At 48.2% G+C, this 20133-nt stretch overlaps 1 protein-coding gene across 15 annotated transcripts in view; it reads left to right on the forward strand.

Annotated features, from left to right (window-relative positions):
- Positions 1-5990, forward strand: part of ube2f (ubiquitin-conjugating enzyme E2F (putative)) — a 57465-nt gene extending 51475 nt beyond the window's left edge. For 2 of the 15 annotated variants that reach the window (XM_061236468.1, XM_061236470.1), the window contains exon 10: positions 3422-5990. In XM_061236468.1, the coding sequence (XP_061092452.1) occupies positions 3422-3472 (51 nt within the window). In that variant the 3' untranslated portion in view covers positions 3473-5990. The remainder of the gene's footprint in view (positions 1-3421) is intronic. The other 13 variants (XR_009708359.1, XR_009708365.1, XR_009708362.1 and 10 more) reach the window with 13 other exon arrangements.
- The last annotated feature ends 14143 nt before the right edge of the window (positions 5991-20133 follow it).

Genomic DNA, 20133 nt, shown 5'->3' on the forward strand with positions numbered 1-20133 from the left:
GTTTTTCCCTCGTTTCCCCCGTTGGCGTTGCGTGAAGCCGTTCTGGCACTGTCTGTTAAGAGTAGGTGTGCTGCTGCAGGTGCCTTCGGCCGGAGTAAATTAGCCTCGTGTACTTCCCCGATCGAGTTGGCCGCTCTGCCTGCGATAACTCCTCTCAGCCACGCTGCTCAGGAGAGCTGCTTGTTCAGCCCCTAATCTGGACATGAAGGCTTTTGTGTGAAAAGCGGATATCGATCCGGGACCGGTGCTTTGGGCAGTGGGCATGCTGGGTTACAGCGCTCTGTGTTCCGTACCCTGCCTCTTTTGATCATTACATTTGAATTCGATTGAACCTCATTTTGCAATTTGCAATTTTTTTAATGCAGTACTGTTTCCAACTCTTAGAAATCTATCCATGGGTTTTATACTGTGTGTGTGTGTATATATATATGGGTCTTTTCTTAGGTAATTACTTGAGGGTTGAGAGACAGATGGGATTATAATTCCTCCCAACACCCATATACACACACACACACACACACACACACTCACACACTCAGATACACACACACACACACACACACACACACACACACACAGACTGCACCCTTATCAGTCGTGGTACAGAGATGAGCAGGGCTGCTTGGCTCTCCCCGTGGGGAACTCTGGGAAAAGCTGCCATCTTGTTTGGCTCAGAGTGGCTCAGCTTGACCTTGCTCCAGACCCCCGAGGGGGGCAGCAGAGCAGCGGCAACCATCTGTTTTCATTCCTCCTCCTCCTGCCCCCCTCCTCCTCCTGCCCCCTCCTCCCACCCCCCTCCTCCTGCCCCCCTCCTCCTCCTGCCCCCTCCTCCTACCCCCCTCCTCCTCCTGCCCCCTCCTCCTACCCCCCTCCTCCTGCCCTCCTCCTCCTCCTGCCCCCCTCCTCCTCCTGCCCCCCTCCTCCTCCTGCCCCCTCCTCCTGCCCCCCTCCTCCTCCTGCCCCCTCCTCCTACCCCCCTCCTCCTCCTGCCCCCTCCTCCTACCCCCCTCCTCCTCCTCCTGCCCCCCTCCTCCTCAACACTGTCGGAGCGGCTGCTGAAAATGTCATGGCCCTAGTTTCCCCCCTGGGCCCATGGGGTACGCCGGAGTGCAGTGTGGAGCTCCGCTGCACTGTGCCGATGAGTGATACGGATCCTCCAGGGAACAAGAGCGCAGAGAGCAGCACTCTCACCTGGGGGGAGGGTAACTAACAGACCAGGTCCTCTGCACTTACCCCCCCCTCCCCAGAACAAACACTCTTACATTCTCTCTCCTGTCAACAAGAGAGGAAATCTGATCCGGCGCTCCGTTTGAATCCACCATTTTAAGGTGTCGAAAATAGCCGGCTGGAAAGGTTAGGGGTTGCCTGCCGGTGGGAGCAGGAGCCCAGGGGCCTTGTGAAGGGCCCTCTGAACACCTGCCATCCGCTGCAATCTAACCCCCACTTTCCCGACACGCACACTTTAGCCAGCCAGCCGCTCCACGACACAGAATTCCCACAGAATTACCACAGCATTCCCACAGCATTCCCACAGCATTCCCGGAGTGCACAGTTCATTGGCAGGCTGTAATCGAAACTCTTTGGGAAGGGCGATTTGGATTCGGCTTCCGGGTCCACTCGGTCCATGAGCTGGAGTTGGGAGCACGAAATGGAGCGCTTGCTCCGAGCCGCGGGGGGGATAAGGTACGTGTTTGTGGGTTTTGCGGCATCACCCACAGCAGGGGTTTGAAATGGCCCTGTAGATCTGGCCCAGTCCGCAGCCAGTGAGCGTCTCTCCACTTGTGAAACTGCATCCCTTTTTTTTCCTTTTTTTTGTTACCGTGTTTTACATAAGTGCAAATGATTTTAGTCTCTTGGGATTTTTCTGTACCCCTCTCCATTCCACTCCAGGGTTATTTCTGGGCTGTTTGGAGGTAGCAGCTGAGCAGGATTTAAAACAGCCCCGACCGCTCTAATTTAAGGGGGCGTAGTTATAAATATGTACGCGGGCTTTCACGCTGTTCCCCGCTTGTATAACAGACCTCGGCCCCTGAACCCTTCTCCCTCACCGGATGTCCGTCAGTTTCATGTTTTATTGGTTCAGTTGTTTTGCTAACCGTGTAACCCCCACCCACACCCCCACACCCACACCTCCGGTTGCCAGCGCCGATTTGAGCAGGAGCGGCGTGCCGTGTTTAACCGCCGTGTTTAATGAGCCGTTAGCATCGCTGGCTTGGCCCAAGCGTTGGCTCACGTTATCCACGTGCGTTTGTCAGTCCTGAAGGCATTGTGTCCAAATGCCGCTTTTGAAGAGCGGGTCCGTGGCAGTGTTCTAGAACTCCCAGCGCCCTCAGTCGCCAGGGGCGATTGTGACATCAGCACTGGAATGCTCGGTTTGAGAACGTTCTCATCCGCACGTTTGTGCAAGCGCTCGTGAGCATCCACTGAGCCAGGTGGGACGGTCAAGAGCCACGTCCCATTCCGGGTGATGACCTGGGGCCGTATCACAGGAGCTTCCTAACTCTGAAGTCCTATCTTAACTCTTGTTTCTGTAATCCTGCACCTGGGGTGTGACAGAGGGAATTCAGAAAGAGCAATGTTGACAATACTGCACGATTAGCAAACACAGCTGTACGCGTAACCTGAAATGGCATAATGCATATTCTGTGTGTCAAAATAAAGTACAGATTGGTGAAGAAATGGATGTTTATTGACCGCTTTACCTGCAATAATGTCCCATCACATGCTGCTGTAAACTAGAGAGTTGCCCCAGCAGGACTGTGGTAAGATTTAGGTATGTTCTGTTTGACTGGTGTTGGCACATCAAGACTGTAGTTGTGTCTTGTATCAGTGGTGTGAATGGCCAGTTTTTGTTGAATCTGAGTTGGCACATTGAGATTGTATGGCAGTGTTGTGATTGGTTAGTTTTTGGTGCTGAGATATGACATTGACCTGTTAGCACTGTTAGGGTGGCCCGTAGCGTAGTGGTTAAGGTGGCTGAGACACACAAGGTCGGTGGTTCTAATCCCAGTGCAGCCACAGTAAGATCCGCACAGCCGTTGGGCCCTTGAGCAAGGCCCTTAACCCTGCATTGCTCCAGGGGAGGATTGTCTCCTGCTTAGTCTAATCAACTGTATGTCGCTCTGGATAAGAGCATCGGCCAAAATGCCAATAATAATAATGTTGTGCTTGGTTAGTTTTTCGTGCTGAGATATGACATTGCAGTGGTCTGTTAGCAGTGTTATGATTGGTGACCTTTGCAGACACGGCTGAACGATCTCTCTCTCTCTCTCTCTCTCTCTCTCTCTCTCTCTCTCTCTCTCTCCCCCCCTCTCTCCCTCTCCCCCCCCCCTCTCTCCCCCTCTCTCTCTCTCTCTCTCTCTCTCTCCCTCTGCCCCCTCTCTCTCTCTCTCTCTCTCTCTCTCTCTCTCTCTCCCTCCAGGAGGACTTCCGGGTCAAAGTTCAGGACTTCATCAAGAGCTACGCCAGATGATGACAGCGTCAGCTGCGCCGGCTGCCTATGACTGCGCAGCTCCGCCCCCCGCCCCGCCCCCCAGCTCCGCCCCCGCCCAGCCCCGCCCCCCCGCGTTCCCCCGGGCCCCCCCCCCACCCCCCAGCTCTGTGCATTTCCAGCTCTCCTCACCAGACTGCAATACGTGACCACCAAAAAAAAAACAAAAAAACAACACACGCCTAGATGTTCAAATTTTAACAGAAGGGAAAAGAAGGAAAGTCCTCTCCGGAATCCCGCACGGGAAAATCACGGCAGAGGAGAGGTGAAGAGGAACGTCTCTTTTTTTCCCCCTCTTTTGTCAGGGCTCGGTGGCGAGTCAGATCAGGTGACACCCCCTAATCCCCCCCCCCCCCCCCCCCCAGGTGGCGAGAGTTTAGTTCTTTTAACTTTGAAAAGGGGTGTCCACGTAAGGAGGAAAACCCAACGACGATGATAATCAGGACAGCCGTGAAGTGGACAGACTGCTGGATAATGCCTCGTTCTCTCAGTGCTAGTGCCTGCCCCCAACCCCCCGCCCCCCCTTTGTTTGCAGAAAAAAAAGAGAAAGACCCAAGTATCTGAACGGGGACAAAAAAGAAAATGAAAATAAAAATGAAAACGAGCACTCTGAAGTTAAACCACATTGCCTGTTCCCACACCTGATCGCATGCCAATTGCCAAGATCTCCCCCCCGCCCCCCCCCATCCCCTCCCCTGGATCTCGGTCTTTGTACTTGGCGTTGCCCGGTGACGTTGTACAATCCGCGCAGATTGGATTCTGCTGTGCTACACACCTTTGACATTTGACCTTTTGACCCTGTACCTCACCGAGCGAAAGTGATCAAAATGAAAAAAAAAAGAAGAAAAAGATTATGCTCTTTTGATTGCTCTTTTCAGAATGTGGGGTGGGGTGGGGTGGGGGGTTACTTCCTGTGTCCTCACTTCCTGCCTCTCCCAACACACTCCCCCTGCTGTGCTGTACTGTCTGAGTAAGTGTGAAATGTTGCCGGGCCCTCCCTACACATATGTACACACACACACACACACGTACACACAAACCACAATAATAATAATAATAATAATAATAATAATAGTATTAACTATTTATAAAGCGTTTCTCGAGCATTGTGACATAATAGTCGATAAGATGGAAATATCAACATCGCGATGACACATAAAACAATAATTAAAACATGTCAGTGGTAAAACAATGAAAAAGAGAATAAAAGCCAAAAACATGTACGTATACACACATACATACACACACATACACACACTCGCATACTCTCACTCACACATCCTCACACACACACACTCACTCTCACTCACACACACACATTCACTCACACACACTCTCACTCACACACACACATTCACTCACACACACTCACTCTCACTCACACACACACACACACACACACACAGCACATCTCCACCCCTCCCGACTCCAGTGCTGTGTGCTGGTGTATTGGAAGGTGTGTGTAAATGTGTCTGTGTGGTGTACTGTAGGTCTATGTCCGAGTGTATGCTTGGGTTCGTTATGGCTCATTGGTGCTTCAGCATGCCGTCTATGTCAGGTGCGTACTGGATGTGTGGGTGTGTGTGGTTGGTGTGTGTGTGTTCGCTGAGGGGTGTGTGTGTGTTTGCTCTGTGTGACTGCAGACAGGTGTGTGTGTGTGTGTGTGTGTTTGCTGTATGACGGCAGACAGATGTGTGTGTGTTCGCTGTATGACTGCAGACAGGTGTGTGTGTGTGTGTGTTTGCTGTGTGACGGCAGACAGGTGTGTGTGTGTTTGCTGTGTGACGGCAGACAGGTGTGTGTGTGTGTGTGTGTGTTCGCTCTGTGACTGCAGTGTGTGCATGTTTTCTCTTGTGTGACGGTAAACAGGTCCGTTTTGTGTGTGTGTGTGTGTGTGTGTACACAGGTGTGTGTGAGTGTTTGCTCTTTGTGACGGTACACAGGTGTGTGTGTGTGTTTGCTCTGTGTGATGGTACACAGGTGTGTGTGTGTGTTTGCTCTGTGTGATGGTACACAGGTGTGTGTGTGTTTGCTCTGTGTGACGGTACACAGGTGTGTGTGTGTGTGTGTGTGTACACAGGTGTGTGTGTGTTTGCTCTGTGCGACGGTACACAGGCGTGTGTTTGCTTGCTCTGTGTGATGGTACACAGGTGTGTGTGTGTTTGCTCTGTGTGACAGTACACAGGTGTGTGTGTGTGTGTATACACAGGTGTGTGTGTGTTTGCTCTGTGCGACAGTACACAGGCGTGTGTGTGTTTGCTCTGTGTGATGGTACACAGGTGTGTGTGTGTGTGTGTGTGTGTGTACACAGGTGTGTGTGCAGGAGTGACAGGTCAGGTAGCATGTGCCGGGCCCCTCTCCTCTCCTGACCGCTTCTGTCATCACGCCCCCACAGAACCGTGAAGGCCTGTCCCCTTATTTAAACTCTTTGCTTTCTCAGAGTTGTATATCCATTTTTTAAAAAATATATTAAAGAGGAATTATAAGGACAAAAAAAAAACTGTTGTTTGTCTTCCCTGCCTCTCGAAGGACGGTTTGAAATCTCACCCTCGCCGTTTCCAGCTCTTCTGATGGGTGTAAGAGTAATGAGTCTCATGCAGTCGCTGAAGGCGGCTTGTTGTTCGGTCATATCAAAGCAGCATGAATGCTAATTGGCTATTAAACTGAAGCCAAATAAAGGGCAGAACAAAGTTTGCTGCGAATCAAAGCGCCACTTCTGCATTGCGGCGGTGGGAAGTTGCTCTTTGTTAACCACTCTGATTCGGAGTATAATTTAATTGTGTTCCGTCTCCCGGCAGTGGAATCAGCCGTTTGGCGTTGTCTGTGCTTCTCCAAACGTGCTCCGGGTTTTCTCTGAATGCTGGGAACTGGGACACCACTCTAGACCTGGCATTTCTGTTGAACAAATGACAAATGACACATTTGTGCGCACCCAAACTCAATTCTTTATTAGCATCAAACAACGTTTCGACCCATAGTGACTGGGACCCGCAAGGTCGCTGGTTCAAACCCTGGTGTAGCCACACTAAGATCCGTACGGCCGTCGGGCCCTCGAGCAAGGCCCTTAACCCTGCATTGCTCCAGGGGAGGATTGTCTCCTGCTTAGTCTAATCAACTGTACGTCACTCTGGATAAGAGCGTCTGCCAAATGCCATGAATGTAATGTAGTGTAATGTAATAGTGGCCCATATACATAGGCTCATCGGTCTAATGCGAGGCTCCCCTTTGGGACCTGAGGCTTTTCCGAGTCCTCTCATGCTGAAGGGAGCGGCATGCTTGCCGAGCTGCCCGTGGGTGCTAAACGCTCACTCCACCGCCACTCCCCGGAACGCAGGCTCGCCCCGTCAAACCAAACTCCCGTCAAAACTCCCGCCGCCCGTCAGTCTGCGAAACCGCGCCGGTTCTCCAGGGACGGCGGACGCCGGGCTGGTGAGCGTGCGGATGCGCAGGCGGGTTTAAGCCGCGTCGCTTCCCTTCTCCACCTGTCCGCGGCGCCTCAGAACTGACCAATGGCGGCGCGGCTTCTCGCCATCCCCTCGCGACGAACGTTTAATTAACGCTTAATTAACGTTTAATTAATGATGTCCGTCGTGTTTCTCCATAGGGGCGGCCTGTAGCGTAGCGGTTAAGGTAAATGACTGGGACACGCAAGGTCGGCGGTTCTAATCCCAGTGTAGCCACTATAAGATCTGCACAGCCGTTGGGCCCTTGAGCAAGGCCCTTAACCCTGCATTGCTCCAGGGGAGGATTGTCTCCTGCTTAGTCTAATCAACTGTACGTCGCTCTGGATAAGAGCGTCTGCCGAATGCCATTAATGTTAATGCACGTGTGCCGTCGTTTAAAAGCACAGCACTCTTTCTTTTGTCTTTGTCTTTGTGTTTTGTCTGTCTGTTCATCAGGGATTTTGGTTCTCTCTCTCTCCCGCACCCACACAGAGCAGCGCGGCTGCCCCCTGCTCTTCTCGCGGGCGAGCGAGTGTTTACATAACCCCGCGGGGCCGCCAGCGCCTGCTCCACCCGCCCGCCGGCTCCACCCGCCCGCCGGCTCCCCGGGACGGCAGCTGGAGGTCTGGAGGGGGCTGACAGGAGGAACTAATGTCACTGAATTCTGGGGGGGGGGGATCCTGGACGGCTCAAATAAACCTGGAAGGAGGGGGGGGGGGGGGGTGCACTCTGGAGCCTTGTGTTTTGAAATGGCAGTTACCACGGTTACCGTTGGTTTTAGTTTTCATCGTGGTCGTCTCCGATGTCAGCCCTGACACATCCCTGGCCGTGCGCCGATGGGTCTTCCCTCTATGTTAGCGATATGTTCCGCACCGGTCACTGCTGATTGGCTCGCTGCCCAGCTGGGGGCGGGTCCGGGTGGTGTTTGAGTGGCAGGATACCCCACTTTGTGTGTTTCAGGTGCCGTGCTCTGTTTCTGCAATGCAGTCTCCCGATTGGGTGTGCCACGCTCTGTTTATGCAACGCAGTCTCCCGATTGGGTGTGCCACGCTCTGTTTATGCAACGCAGTCTCCCGATTGGGTGTGCCACGCTCTGTTTACGCATCACAGTCTCCCGATTGGGTGTGCCGCGCTCTGTTTATGCATCACAGACTCCTGATTGGGTGTGCCACGCTCTGTTTACGCATCGCAGACTCCTGATTGGGTGTGCCACGCTGTTTACGCATCGCAGTCTCCCGATTGGGTGTGCCACGCTCTGTTTACGCATCGCAGACTCCCGATTGGGTGTGCCACGCTCTGTTTATGCAACGCAGTCTCCCGATTGGGTGCTTGGTCGCTGGTGCACACCATGTTTTCCACGAGTGCTGCGCACACTCGCAAGCGTTTATAATCACGGGAGGTCGATGCCAGTTCAGTATGACTGCCTTGAACATGGATAAATACAAATGTGCCTATAAAAGGGTCCAGTAATACTCATATTAGAATGCTAATGTGCTCATTTATGAACGATGGTCCACTGTCTTCCTGGCCTCCCTCAGGGAACATGCAGCGTGTTACCTGCCTCTTCAGTAGCCTATGGCATATTATATTAAGGAGCTAGCTCAGAGCTCATTTTAAAACATTTCTCTTTAAAAATGACCAATGAATGTGTTCAGTGAATGCGTCGTAGTGGCACAAAATGGCTGCTGTGCATCGCCCGGGTGGGTGCAGCACTTTGGTGGTGGTCGAGGTGAGTTTCCCCCCCCCCGTGAAACACTGCATATGTGTTTCTTGTATGCCTTTATACATTTTGCACATGATTATAGATGAAAGGGGCCATAATCATGCAAAAATGTTTTCACTTGCGTCTCATTTAGTACAAAGATTCTAATCAACGTATATGATATATATTTTTTTTTTATGGACCTTTTTGGGTCATCTCACCGACTGGGTCACTGCTGCAGCGTTACGGTGGCGTGGCGTAAACCTGGGCCTGGGCGGAGACCGGACCACAGGAGGATGATGACACTTTAGAATGTGTGTGTGTGTGTGTGTGTGCGTGTGGTGTGTGTGTGTGTGTGTGTGTGTGTGTCTGTGTGTGTGTGTGTGTGTGCGTGCGCGTGTGTGCGTGCGTGCGTGCGTGCGTGCGTGTGTGTGCGTCTGCTTTCTGTGTCTGAGTGTGTGTGTGCGTGCATGTGCGATCGTGTGTGTGCGTGCGTGTGTGCATGTGCGTCTGTGTGCGTGTGCGTGTGTGTGTGCGTGTGCGTGTGCGTGTGCGTGCGTGTGTGTGCGCGTGCGTGCGTGTGTGTGTGCGTGGTTGTGCATGCATGTGTGTGCGCGTGTGTGTGTGCCTGTCAGTGTGTGTGTGTGCGTGCGTGCGTGCGTGCGTGTGTGTGCATGTGTGTGTGTGTGCGCGCGTGCGTGCGTGTGCATGTGTGTGTGTGTGTGCGTGCGTGCGTGCGTGCGTGTGCCTGTCAGTGTGTGTGTCTGCGTGTGTGCGCGTGTGCGTGCGTGCGTGCATGTGTGCATGTGTGTGTGTGTGTGCGTGCGTGTGTGTGTGCGTGCGTGCGTGCGTGCGTACGTGCGTGTGTGTGTGTGCATGTGTGTGTGCGTGCGTGCGTGCGTGTGTGTGTGTGTGTGTGCGTGCGTGCGTGTGTGTGGCTCACTGCGGAGCGATGCCCTCCAGCAGATGAGAGCGCGTTCGGTTTGCGTGGGCGGGCTGGGAACACTGAAGGGCCTCTGGAAGTGTGGAGGTGTTTTCAGTTTGGCTTTCGATAAAAAGCCTCGTTCGCTTCCCAAGCTGATTTTCGCCATTTCATCTGAAGGCAGGGGCCACAGAATTGGTTCCTGTCAGTGATTATCGGTGGGTTTGCGCTCTGATTTCCAGTGTAGAGGGACTGCGAGACTTACTCACCTAATAGGATATTAACTCCAGTCATCAGACCTTTGTCTTGGCTCGATGCATAACTGGATATTAAAACACACTGGAATTTCCGCACACGTCTGCATCCAGCCCGTTATTAATTATTAATGCACAGAATTAATATTACAAATATCTTAACTGTTTTGGATATAGAGTTCATCCGGTTTCCCTGACTGCGTCGAAACAATCTTCTGAGAACTGCATTAGGCCTGTTGCGATACCACATCAAAGCCAGTCGGAACCATGATGGAAATGCATAAATTAATTTAAATACAAGTTTTTAAATGTGTCATTTATTTGTGTCGCTATGAATCGCAAATTGTTTGGGAAGGAAGTGTAATTGTCAAAATACTTGAGTTTGGAAAACAAACATGTCTGAAATAATGTTTTATCTCACAACTGTCACTGTTTAAAAGTCCTGCTCGAAAATTGAGCTGGTCTAGCTGGGTATGAGCTGGTCATAAAGCTGGTCTAGCTGGGTATGAGCTGGTCATAAAGCTGGTCTAGCTGGGTATGAGCTGGTCATAAAGCTGGTCTAGCTGGGTATGAGCTGGTCATGAAGCTGGTCTAGCTGGGTATGAGCTGGTCATAAAGCTGGTCTAGTTGGGTATGAGCTGGTCAACCAGTTAGTACTGGTAGGCTTTTAGGGGCTGGTAGCTGGACAACCAGTTCCCAGCGGTTTCAAAACATAGCTTGAGCTGGTCGAACCACGTTGAGCTGGCAGCCGGCCTGAACTGGTCAACCAGCTACCAGCTGTTTCAAAACCTAGCTGGGGCTGTTCCTTTCAAGCTGGGCTGATCAGGAAGGAGGTTGTATCAGCAGCTTCCATGTCCGCGACAGTGTGTGTGGTCAAAGCCAGCCGTCGCCGGGCGGGGGCGTGAGAGAGAGCGGAAAGGCTCGACTGGCTCCAGGTGAAAATCCCCTGCTTGACGTCTGTTCCGGTCCGACGTTCCGAGAGGGAAGCTCGCTCTCCTCCCGCGTTTTTGTTTTTTGTTTTTTTTGGCATGCTGACCGGAGATATGGTTCTTCACAACCTCCCATCTGACCACCTGTCAGCGCTACCCGGAAACACGGCCCGTAATTCCGAACGCGATTAATGTGGGAAGTCACTGCTGGGAAGGGCACTTGGGGAGGGCGGGGGGGGGGGGGGGCGGGGTGTTCAAAGGAGAAGGAAGCGAGGCTATTTTTGATTGAGCTATGCTGCTGTTTTTAACCTTCCAAGAATCCCTCTGGCATGGTCACAGTGCTCCACCATTAGTGCTGGTCTAATGTGGACAGTCTGGCTGGGCAGTGCTAAGGGACTAAATTGTGGCTAGGCAGTGCTAAGAGACTAAATTGTGGCTAGGCAGTGCTAAGGGACTAAATTGTGGCTAGGCAGTGCTAAGGGACTAAATTGTGGCTAGGCAGTGCTAAGGGACTAAATTGTGGCTAGGCAGCTCTAAGGGACTAAATTCTGGCTAGGCAGTGCTAAGGGACTAAACTGTGGCTAGGCAGTGCTAAGTGACTAAATTGTACATTTTAAACTGCAGTGTGAACCATTACATCCATTTGTGGTTGTGCAGCTCCAGTAACCATGTCTGGTTTAGATGGAGCAGGCGCAGTTGGGGGGGAAATGGCACGCAGAGTGTGCTGGCATACGCCTCCCTGGTGTAACATTCGGCTCTGACCAGCCTGAAGTGACCAGCTACCATCCCTGTCAAAACACAGCCTCAGCTGGCCAGTATGGGGCTGGTCTGAGCACGTCAACCAGCTACAAGCTGTTCTTTTCAGAATGCCCCCATTCTGCTTCCAACCTCTACCCAAATTAAGCAGTGCCCTCCCGCTTGAGACGATGTGTCCTCACCGGTACAGAATGTATCGGCGAGTAACGTAAGCCAGACTGCTGCGCGTGGTGATGGTCGTGAGCTGATCAAAGCCGCGCACATGCTGCTAGAGTACGGCTTGAAACCGCACGCGCACACGCCTCAGATGTGGGAGAAGTTAGGCAGACTTACTGCGTGCAAATCTAATCGGTTAGTGTCTGTGAAACGGTGCACAGAATGCTCCAGTTTTGTTCTGGGAGGCATTTGAAATGACCTTTTATTCTGAGTGTTTTCAATAAAAGGAGATCTTCACCGCAGTGTTTTTTTTTTTGTATTCCTTCTGCTGATGTGAAACACCTTCCTTTCTCTTTCATAGCGAAATGTGCATTTCTCAACACTACCCTCATAAGTGTCAATCCACATGTGATAAGTATTGCAACTTCCAATACTGTGATCGATACAATCTATGGGCGATACAAGACGGACTTGTATAGTTTCAAAGCGTAAGCCTGAAAAAAAAACAGTCACTCCACAATTGATCTCTGCATCGTTACCGAAGTGCTAAATTGAGGACGATCAAACAAAGTTGAGAGAGGTGATTTATCAAAGAGAAAACATCCATGCAGGCCATGAATAAATCAGTGTGAGGTGTTACATGGGCTGCCTACAGATGTTAGAATCTATAGGAGTTTAGTAGAACGAGGCATGGGAACAAATAGATTGTTGGGTTCCGTAGCCATCAGTGTATATGTGGACATGTTCCCACGGTAACCAGGCCTGGGTCAAACGCGTTCTTGTTTTGGGATTCAAATACTGTACTTTTCTGTGCCGGGTTGATCTCGCCTGGGTGGAAACTGAGCCAACCAAGAGGACCGGCGGGCGGGGTTTTGCGCTTCTTGAGAGTATCTCATTGGTTCCGTTACAGCAGACAAGCTCGGTAAAGCGTAGAAAGGTATTTGAACCCAAAAGCATTACGTGTTTGACCCAGGTCTGGTCCCCGGCCCGTTCGGCTGGGACCGGCACAGGGTCTGTCCCGTGTCTTTGAGGACTGTCACCGTGACTCATGCAGTATTCATTTCAGTCCCCGAGAGAGGCTTTTTCCACTCGCGCAGGTAATCTCATATTTTATTAATTACTCCAGGACCTGCATTGATTAGACTCTGAAGGAGGTTGTTGGGTTTTTTTTTTTTTCCCCTCCACATTTGTGCAAGCAATTATGGATGGAGCAAAAAAAAAAAAAAAAGTTTGCTGACGAATGATCCGTGGTAAATGGAAATGTCGTGGGAAGACAGACTTTAAAAAAAGGAAGGTGCTGGCGTCAGCAGCGCACTTCCCCCCGTTTCGGGTAAATTGATTTCGGCACTGTCCCTCTGCCTTCACTTCTGCTCTAAATTAAACATTGCCTGTCCCCAAGGTTGCCAGATCTGCCAGGCTGTTTGACTTATGATTCGCCTCATTTCCCATTATCCTATTCCTGCTTCATTTCTGCATAAAGATGTAGAATGCGCAAAGGCAAGTTATCTAACCCTAACCCTGCTAAATTTACCTCACCCTAACCCTAACCCTGCTAAATTTACCTCACCCTAACCCTAATCCTGCTAAATTTACCTAACCCTAACCCTAACCCTGCTAAATTTACCAAACCATAACCCTAATCCTGCTAAATTTATCTAACCCTAACCCTAATCCTGCTAAATTTACCTAACCCTAACCCTAACCCTGCTAAATTTACCAAACCATAACCCTAATCCTGCTAAATTTACCTAACCCTAAGCCTGCTAAATTTACCTCACCCTAACCCTAATCCTACTAAATTTACCAAGCCCTAACCCTAATCCTGCTAAATTTATCTGACCCTAACCCTAATCCTGCTAAATTTACCTAACTCTAACCCTGCTAAATTTACCAAACCATAACCCTAATCCTGCTAAATTTACCAAACCCTAACCCTGCTAAATTTACCTCACCCTAATCCTAATCCTACTAAATTTACCAAACCCTAATCCTCCTAAATTTACCTAACCCTTACCCTAATCCTGCTAAATTTATCTTACCCTAACCCTAATCCTGCTAAATTTACCTAACTCTAACCCTGCTAAATTTACCAAACCCTAACCCTAATCCTGCTAAATTTACCAAACCCTAACCCTAATCCTGCTAAATTTACCAAACCTTAATCCTGTTAGAACCCCTAACCCCTAACCCCTGACCCCTGGACAGAGCCGAGCATTACATCAGCTGGCAAACAATAAACAAATTGCCATCATATCGGCTGACAAGGGGAGTGCCAAAGTAATCATGGACAGAACAATAGAGACAGGAAGCATGCAGACAATTAAACAACACTACAATAAATTAATTAGACCCATATATCCAGACCCAGTACAGGAACTACATATAGCATTATACAGACAATAAATACATCACAAAAAAAGTTTTTACCTAAGAGGGGATGAAATTTCTAGGATTGCTAGGACCTCCTTCTCAAAACACATAAGTAACTTCAGTCCTGGATCAGTGGCACGGCGATGGGCAAAAGATTTGCACCAGCCTACGCTAACATTTACATGGCACACTGGGAGGAGACTGTTTTTCAAGAATACCCCAAACTACCCACCAATTACTTTAGATACTTGGGGAACTACGAAATATGGGGAACATGGACACAGTTTAGAAGACTTCAAACACTTTATACAAATCCTCAACACACACCATAGAGCTATAAAGTTAAATACACTACACATAATCAACAAATAGATTTCTTGGACACTACCACATACAAGGGACCCTCATTCCCCCAAACACACACTTTAGACACTAGTTTTCTTCAAAGATACTGACACACATGCACTTTTACATAAAAACAGTCTCCACCCTATACACTCTATTTCAAGGGCCTGAATCAAATCACAATTTCTCAGTTTCAACAGGATCTGCACACAGGTTATAGATTTTGAAGAGGCTACCAAGACCCTCTTCAATGCATTAAAACCACGGGGGAAGAGCTGTGGTGGCGCAACCGGCTAAGACGCAGCAGACTCGCGGTTGCAGTTCGCTGCAGTTGCACACCGGGGACCGGGGTTCGATTCTCAGCCAAGTTTGGCTGGCTCACGTGGAGCAGCAATAATTGGCTCGCTGCTCCAGAGGGAGGGACTTGGCAGGGTTAGTAGATCGCCGCACAAACAAGCACCTCGGGCGCCTTGGAATCACAGTTACAGCTTGGGAGGCGAGACGGCTTGAAGAAGGTGTGTCGCTCTCCCGTTGGCCGCCGAAGGACGGGGTGTGGGCGGTATATCTAATACTGATTGAATCAGACGGGGTCCAATTGGCTACCAAAAAGGGAAAAAAATCGGATAAAATTTATAAATAAAATAAAAAACCACGGGGGGTATTCCAGATCTTTCCTTAGACAGGTCCGGAAAACCTTAACCACAAGACAGCAGGATGTATGGAAAATCATCTCTAGTCTCTCAGCATTTAACCAAACTGTGAACAGAAACCTGCACTCTGCAGAACCCGAACATAATCCAGGACTACAGAATGACCTCAGCGTATAAAAAGAAACAAAAACCTCAGAGACCATCTGTTGAGCAGCACACTAGCAGAAAACCACATTATACATACACAAGGCCCAGTATTCTACAAACAAGCCACTACAGTCAGGAACACCACTACCAACACAACCTACATAATAAAACAAACACTAACATACAATACAAAAACTCATAAAGTGTAAATATTGTGTAGCAGAGACGGAATACAATTAAATGTAGATTAGCACAATGAACATCATAATACATATACATTCAGCTGACATTCTTACACGTTCTATTATCAAATACAAACATAAGTAGTGTATTATCATTATGTGATCAAAAAGATAGTTACGTACGATCACGAAGCGCTTATTGGGTTAAAAATGCAAATGCTAATTCAGTTGCAAGCATGATTCCTATAGAACGGAACAAGATTTATTTTGATTTTACATTAGATTAGATGCTCATTTCCAACATACGTGAATTAGTCTGTCCCACTGCACTGTGTTTGCATCTGCTACCACCAGGCATGCTGATTTGAATATTTTATAGCAATTCTGTATTCCTTCATTTGCGGAAAAGTAGGCCAGCGAATGTTGCCCTCAGCCCTGGAGGAGATATCCCTAATTGAAAAATGACTTCTCTGTTAATGCAAGCTGTCTGTGTGGCTGCAGTCTCCACGCTGACCTGAAATTGACAGTGGCTGGCCCAGTTAGCTTGCTGACAGGGCTGGGTGAGAACGGAGGAGCTTGGATGGATGTCTTCGTTGCGCGAGGTTCTCCATGTGGAGAACAGACCTCGGTGAAATGCGTAATTGTTTTGAAATTCAAATACTTTTCTATGCTTTACTGAGCTTGCCTGGTGGGTTGTAGCCTATGCTCTTGGTACTCTTGGCCAGCTCAGTTGCACCAGTGCTAGGAATGTTCTTAACAGTATTTTCTAATGCTGATGTAACCATCGCCACTGGTAAATGGAGTTCTACAACACTTTTTAAAAGCATTCCAAAAACATGTACTCTCCTTCAAAAAGGTTAAAGATTCTTCCCTGACGTGGAAGCATTGAATCTAACAACCTCATTTCAATGCAACTCGGGACTAAGGATACGATCTTCTCACAAAAAAAAAACAAAAAAAAAAAAAAACCCAACAATTCAAATGGTTAATATATGTAGACTATATGTACAACAAACTGGATTGTGGTTCTGCAGTTGCCTGAGTGCATGTCTTGGTCTTGGTTTGGTCATCTTCACCCCCATGTTAAAGCATTTATTTCTAACAGAAGGGTGTCTTTTCAGATGTCAATGCCCCTAGCCACAGGGCACAAGTAATGCTTGTGCTTTGAGTAGCATAACACTGATGCCATCCATACGCCATCCATACGCCATCCATATCCATATGTCATGCTATAAATACCTCAGCCTTGGTCTTCTGGTCTAGTGTCCATCACTGCAATAACTATTAATTATGATGTTCATATCCATATCGTGGCACTGAACTTCCAGTTAAAGTTCCTTATTGTCAAAGATTGCTGCTACACTTTAATCAATATGGCAGTTGCATACCGTATACAAGGCAGATAGCATATGAAGTAGCCTATATGCTTAGCAATCCAAAATCATTCACTAATTTTAAACACCTAGACCTCAGTATATTTAATCCAATCCAATGCCTACGTGTTTGAAGTTTCACAAGTGTCTAAATGGAAATGTAGGGGGGAAAAACACGTCATATCTCTTACAGTAATTACGGCCGGGACAGTCTTTACATCTTTAAATTCGATGAGCGAGGAGTCCCCTGCGAGCTTGTATTGAGGCTAATCTCCATATCACTGTGTTTATTAGTTTTTAGATGAGATATTACGGAGACGTCAGTTTGGATTAGCATAACACCAGTTTCCATTTACAGCCAGCAGAAGTTCAATAAAACATTTTTGCTGACTGGCCTCTGATGTTGCCTGACTTCAGCTAAATGCGACCGCCATTAAGCCTCTTACGCCGATCCATTCTCAGAATGGAAGGACAGTACTCTCCGAACAGAGGCCATGGGATCGCACGTATGTCAATGATCCTGTGTCAGTTCACTTGGTATGTCATGGAATTGTCACTTGCTGAATCAATGTTGACACGACACACCGTCTAATTTGCAATTATTGATATAAGCGTTTATGAATGGCTACCTAGTGCTAATGAATGAGTTACGTCCCTATGAAGCAGTTATATAGCTCTTATGTAGGAGCCTTCAAATGAAGTGTTGCCTGGACCCCTAAACGTGATGCTTGTTCTTACGAGAAGCCGAGAGTAGCCCGTAGCCAATGTTCTGAGATGTGTGCAGTCTTCATAACCTTCGGAAATTACTCCTCTAAATCCAAGATTAAACAACCGGCTTTCGGCTGCGAATCCCAGACACTGCGATGAAACTGAAGAAATCAAATATCAGGCTACTTATTTCGGAGCGCTGTCAGCTGCGATGTGATGCTGCTGAACTTCCTCAATGTGCAATAAAAAGTGATCTGTTTGGGCAAACAGAAGTTGACAGGCAGCTAGAGACTGAGGCGTTTCCCAGCAGGGACGTGGGTCAGGCAAACAGCTGCATAATCAGCAATTAGTCTATATTGGCTGAATAGCGTTGGCATGTTTTAACGCCCTGTGAATGTAATTGCTACCAATCACCTCCACTGGACTGGCGGCTCTTCTGCGTTTCTGTTTGACAACACGATTGACGCCTGGCTTACACAAGGCTGATGTAGCCACCGTTTTATTGTATTTAATTCTGTTTAAATTACCTGCTTTGATATGCCTCCGGGAGATCGCATGCTGGGCTGCGTTACCTTGACGATGCAATTCACTAGCGGGAGATTTCACCGTTTTTATTGCCTTATTAGATTTTATATCCAGTAATGACACTGGTTTTTTTTTCCTGTTGTCAGTCACCGTAGCAGGATTAAAGTGCCGCGATGAATCGGTTACTGCACATAATTAGATATCATTCCCATGTTCAGCGAAATCAAATGAACCCTGTGTCTGTCATGTATGGCACGAGGCCATTAATTCACGTCCCTTTTTTTTTTTTTAGGAAGACACACAGAAGCGGTACTTTACTTATAATACCATATACAGTATGTGCTGCATTTCATTCTTATTGTCCCTACGGAAACATTTCTGGTTGTTCTATCTTGATAAAACTCAAAGCAAAAGTGTATGTATTTATGCTCATGTTTGTTCTCTGTTTTTGGCAAGCGCTGGTAGCTGGCACATCCAGTTTATCCACTGTGGATTTCAAATATTCAGTGTGTGTGGCATATATTTAATGACTTTTTCTCATCTGTCTTAGATATGCTGTATTTGTTGTGTACCCAGAAGGCAACCACTGCCAGGAGAGGAAAAATTATTTGGTGGCACGCAAGTATCCAAAAAGTGTTTGTGTGTGTATGAGTGGGTGTGTCTGTGTGTGTTTTTCTATGTGTGTGTCTGTCTCTGAGTGTCTGTCTGTGTTTGTGTGTGTGTGTGTGTGTGTGTGTGTGTGTGTGTGTGAATATGTCTCTACTTTCTTTAGTTTAAATCAGTCTCAAGTGCAGCTCATCCCAGGGGAATGGCTCTTGCCCAAACCAGCTGCTCTATAATCCATTAGGACCCATGAAGTGAGCCATAGATGGAGAATCACATTACGGTCTCATAACCCTAAATCACTGCCTCCAGAGACTACAGTCTGAACGGGAACCGCTGTCTGCACCACATAGTCCCCCAGAACCCGCTGTTTAACCCACATATTCCCTCAGAACCCACTGTTTAACCCACATATTCCCTCAGAACCCGCTGTTTAACCCACATATTCCCTCAGAACCCACTGTTTAACCCACATATTCCCTCAGAACCCGCTGTTTAACCCACATTTTCCCTCAGAACCCACTGTTTAACCCACATATTCCCTCAGAACCCGCTGTTTAAACCATATATTCCCTCAGAACCCGCTGTTTATATGCTTAAAGCATATATTCCCTCAGAACCCGCTGTTTAACCCACATATTCCCTCAGAACCCGCTGTTTAAAGCATATATTCCCTCAGAACCCACTGTTTAACCCACATATTCCCTCACAACCAGCTGTTTAAACCACATATTCCCCCAGAACCCACTGTTTAACCCACATATTCCCCCAGAACCCGCTGTTTAAACCATATATTCCCTCAGAACCCGCTGTTTAAACCACATATTCCCTCAGAACCCGCTGTTTAAACCACATAGTCCCTCAGAGTTGGATAACTGAGTTAGCTGGATTACTGAATTAGCTGGATAATTGAGTTAGCTGGATTACTGAGTTAGCTGGATTACTGATTTTGCTGGATAATTTTCCTCGTCAATCCCAGATTTTTTACTTCAGGCCATTTTCCACATTTGGAAAGAGTGCAGTTATCTGGCTAACTCAATAATCCTAACTTTTGAAACAGGGTTTGGCTATCATGTTTCACTGGTGAATGTTCAGATTCCTCAGCTCCTATTGTGTAACACATCATAACATATTTCCAGCTTCATGTTGTTATGATAGCTGGCATAGCGATCCATGGAGCTGCAGAATACATCGACATGGGTCATGAGTTCACAGACTGAAGAATGATTCATCTACATTTCTCTAAAGGCACTCATATGACTCTTCTCCATGGTCATATAATAGTTAAATTGTTATTTAGTTATTTATCCAAAGCGACTTACAGTTGATTAGACTAAGTCAGGGGACAATCCGTGGAGCAATGTGTGGTTAAGGGCCTTGCTCAAGGGCCCAACGGCTGTATGGATCTTATCGTGGCTACACCAGGGTTGTTTCCTGTCTGTATCTGCATTCAGATGTTAAATTCAGAGTGTATTTTATGTGCACCCTATTTTAGCTAGAAAAGGAGAAGTAGAACAGGGCATTGTGGGGCTCCAGCATTTATGTATTTCTGTCATGGATTGTGCCCACGACAGGAGC

This window comes from Conger conger, chromosome 3, assembly GCF_963514075.1.
Source record: "Conger conger chromosome 3, fConCon1.1, whole genome shotgun sequence".
Lineage (NCBI taxonomy): Eukaryota > Metazoa > Chordata > Actinopteri > Anguilliformes > Congridae > Conger > Conger conger.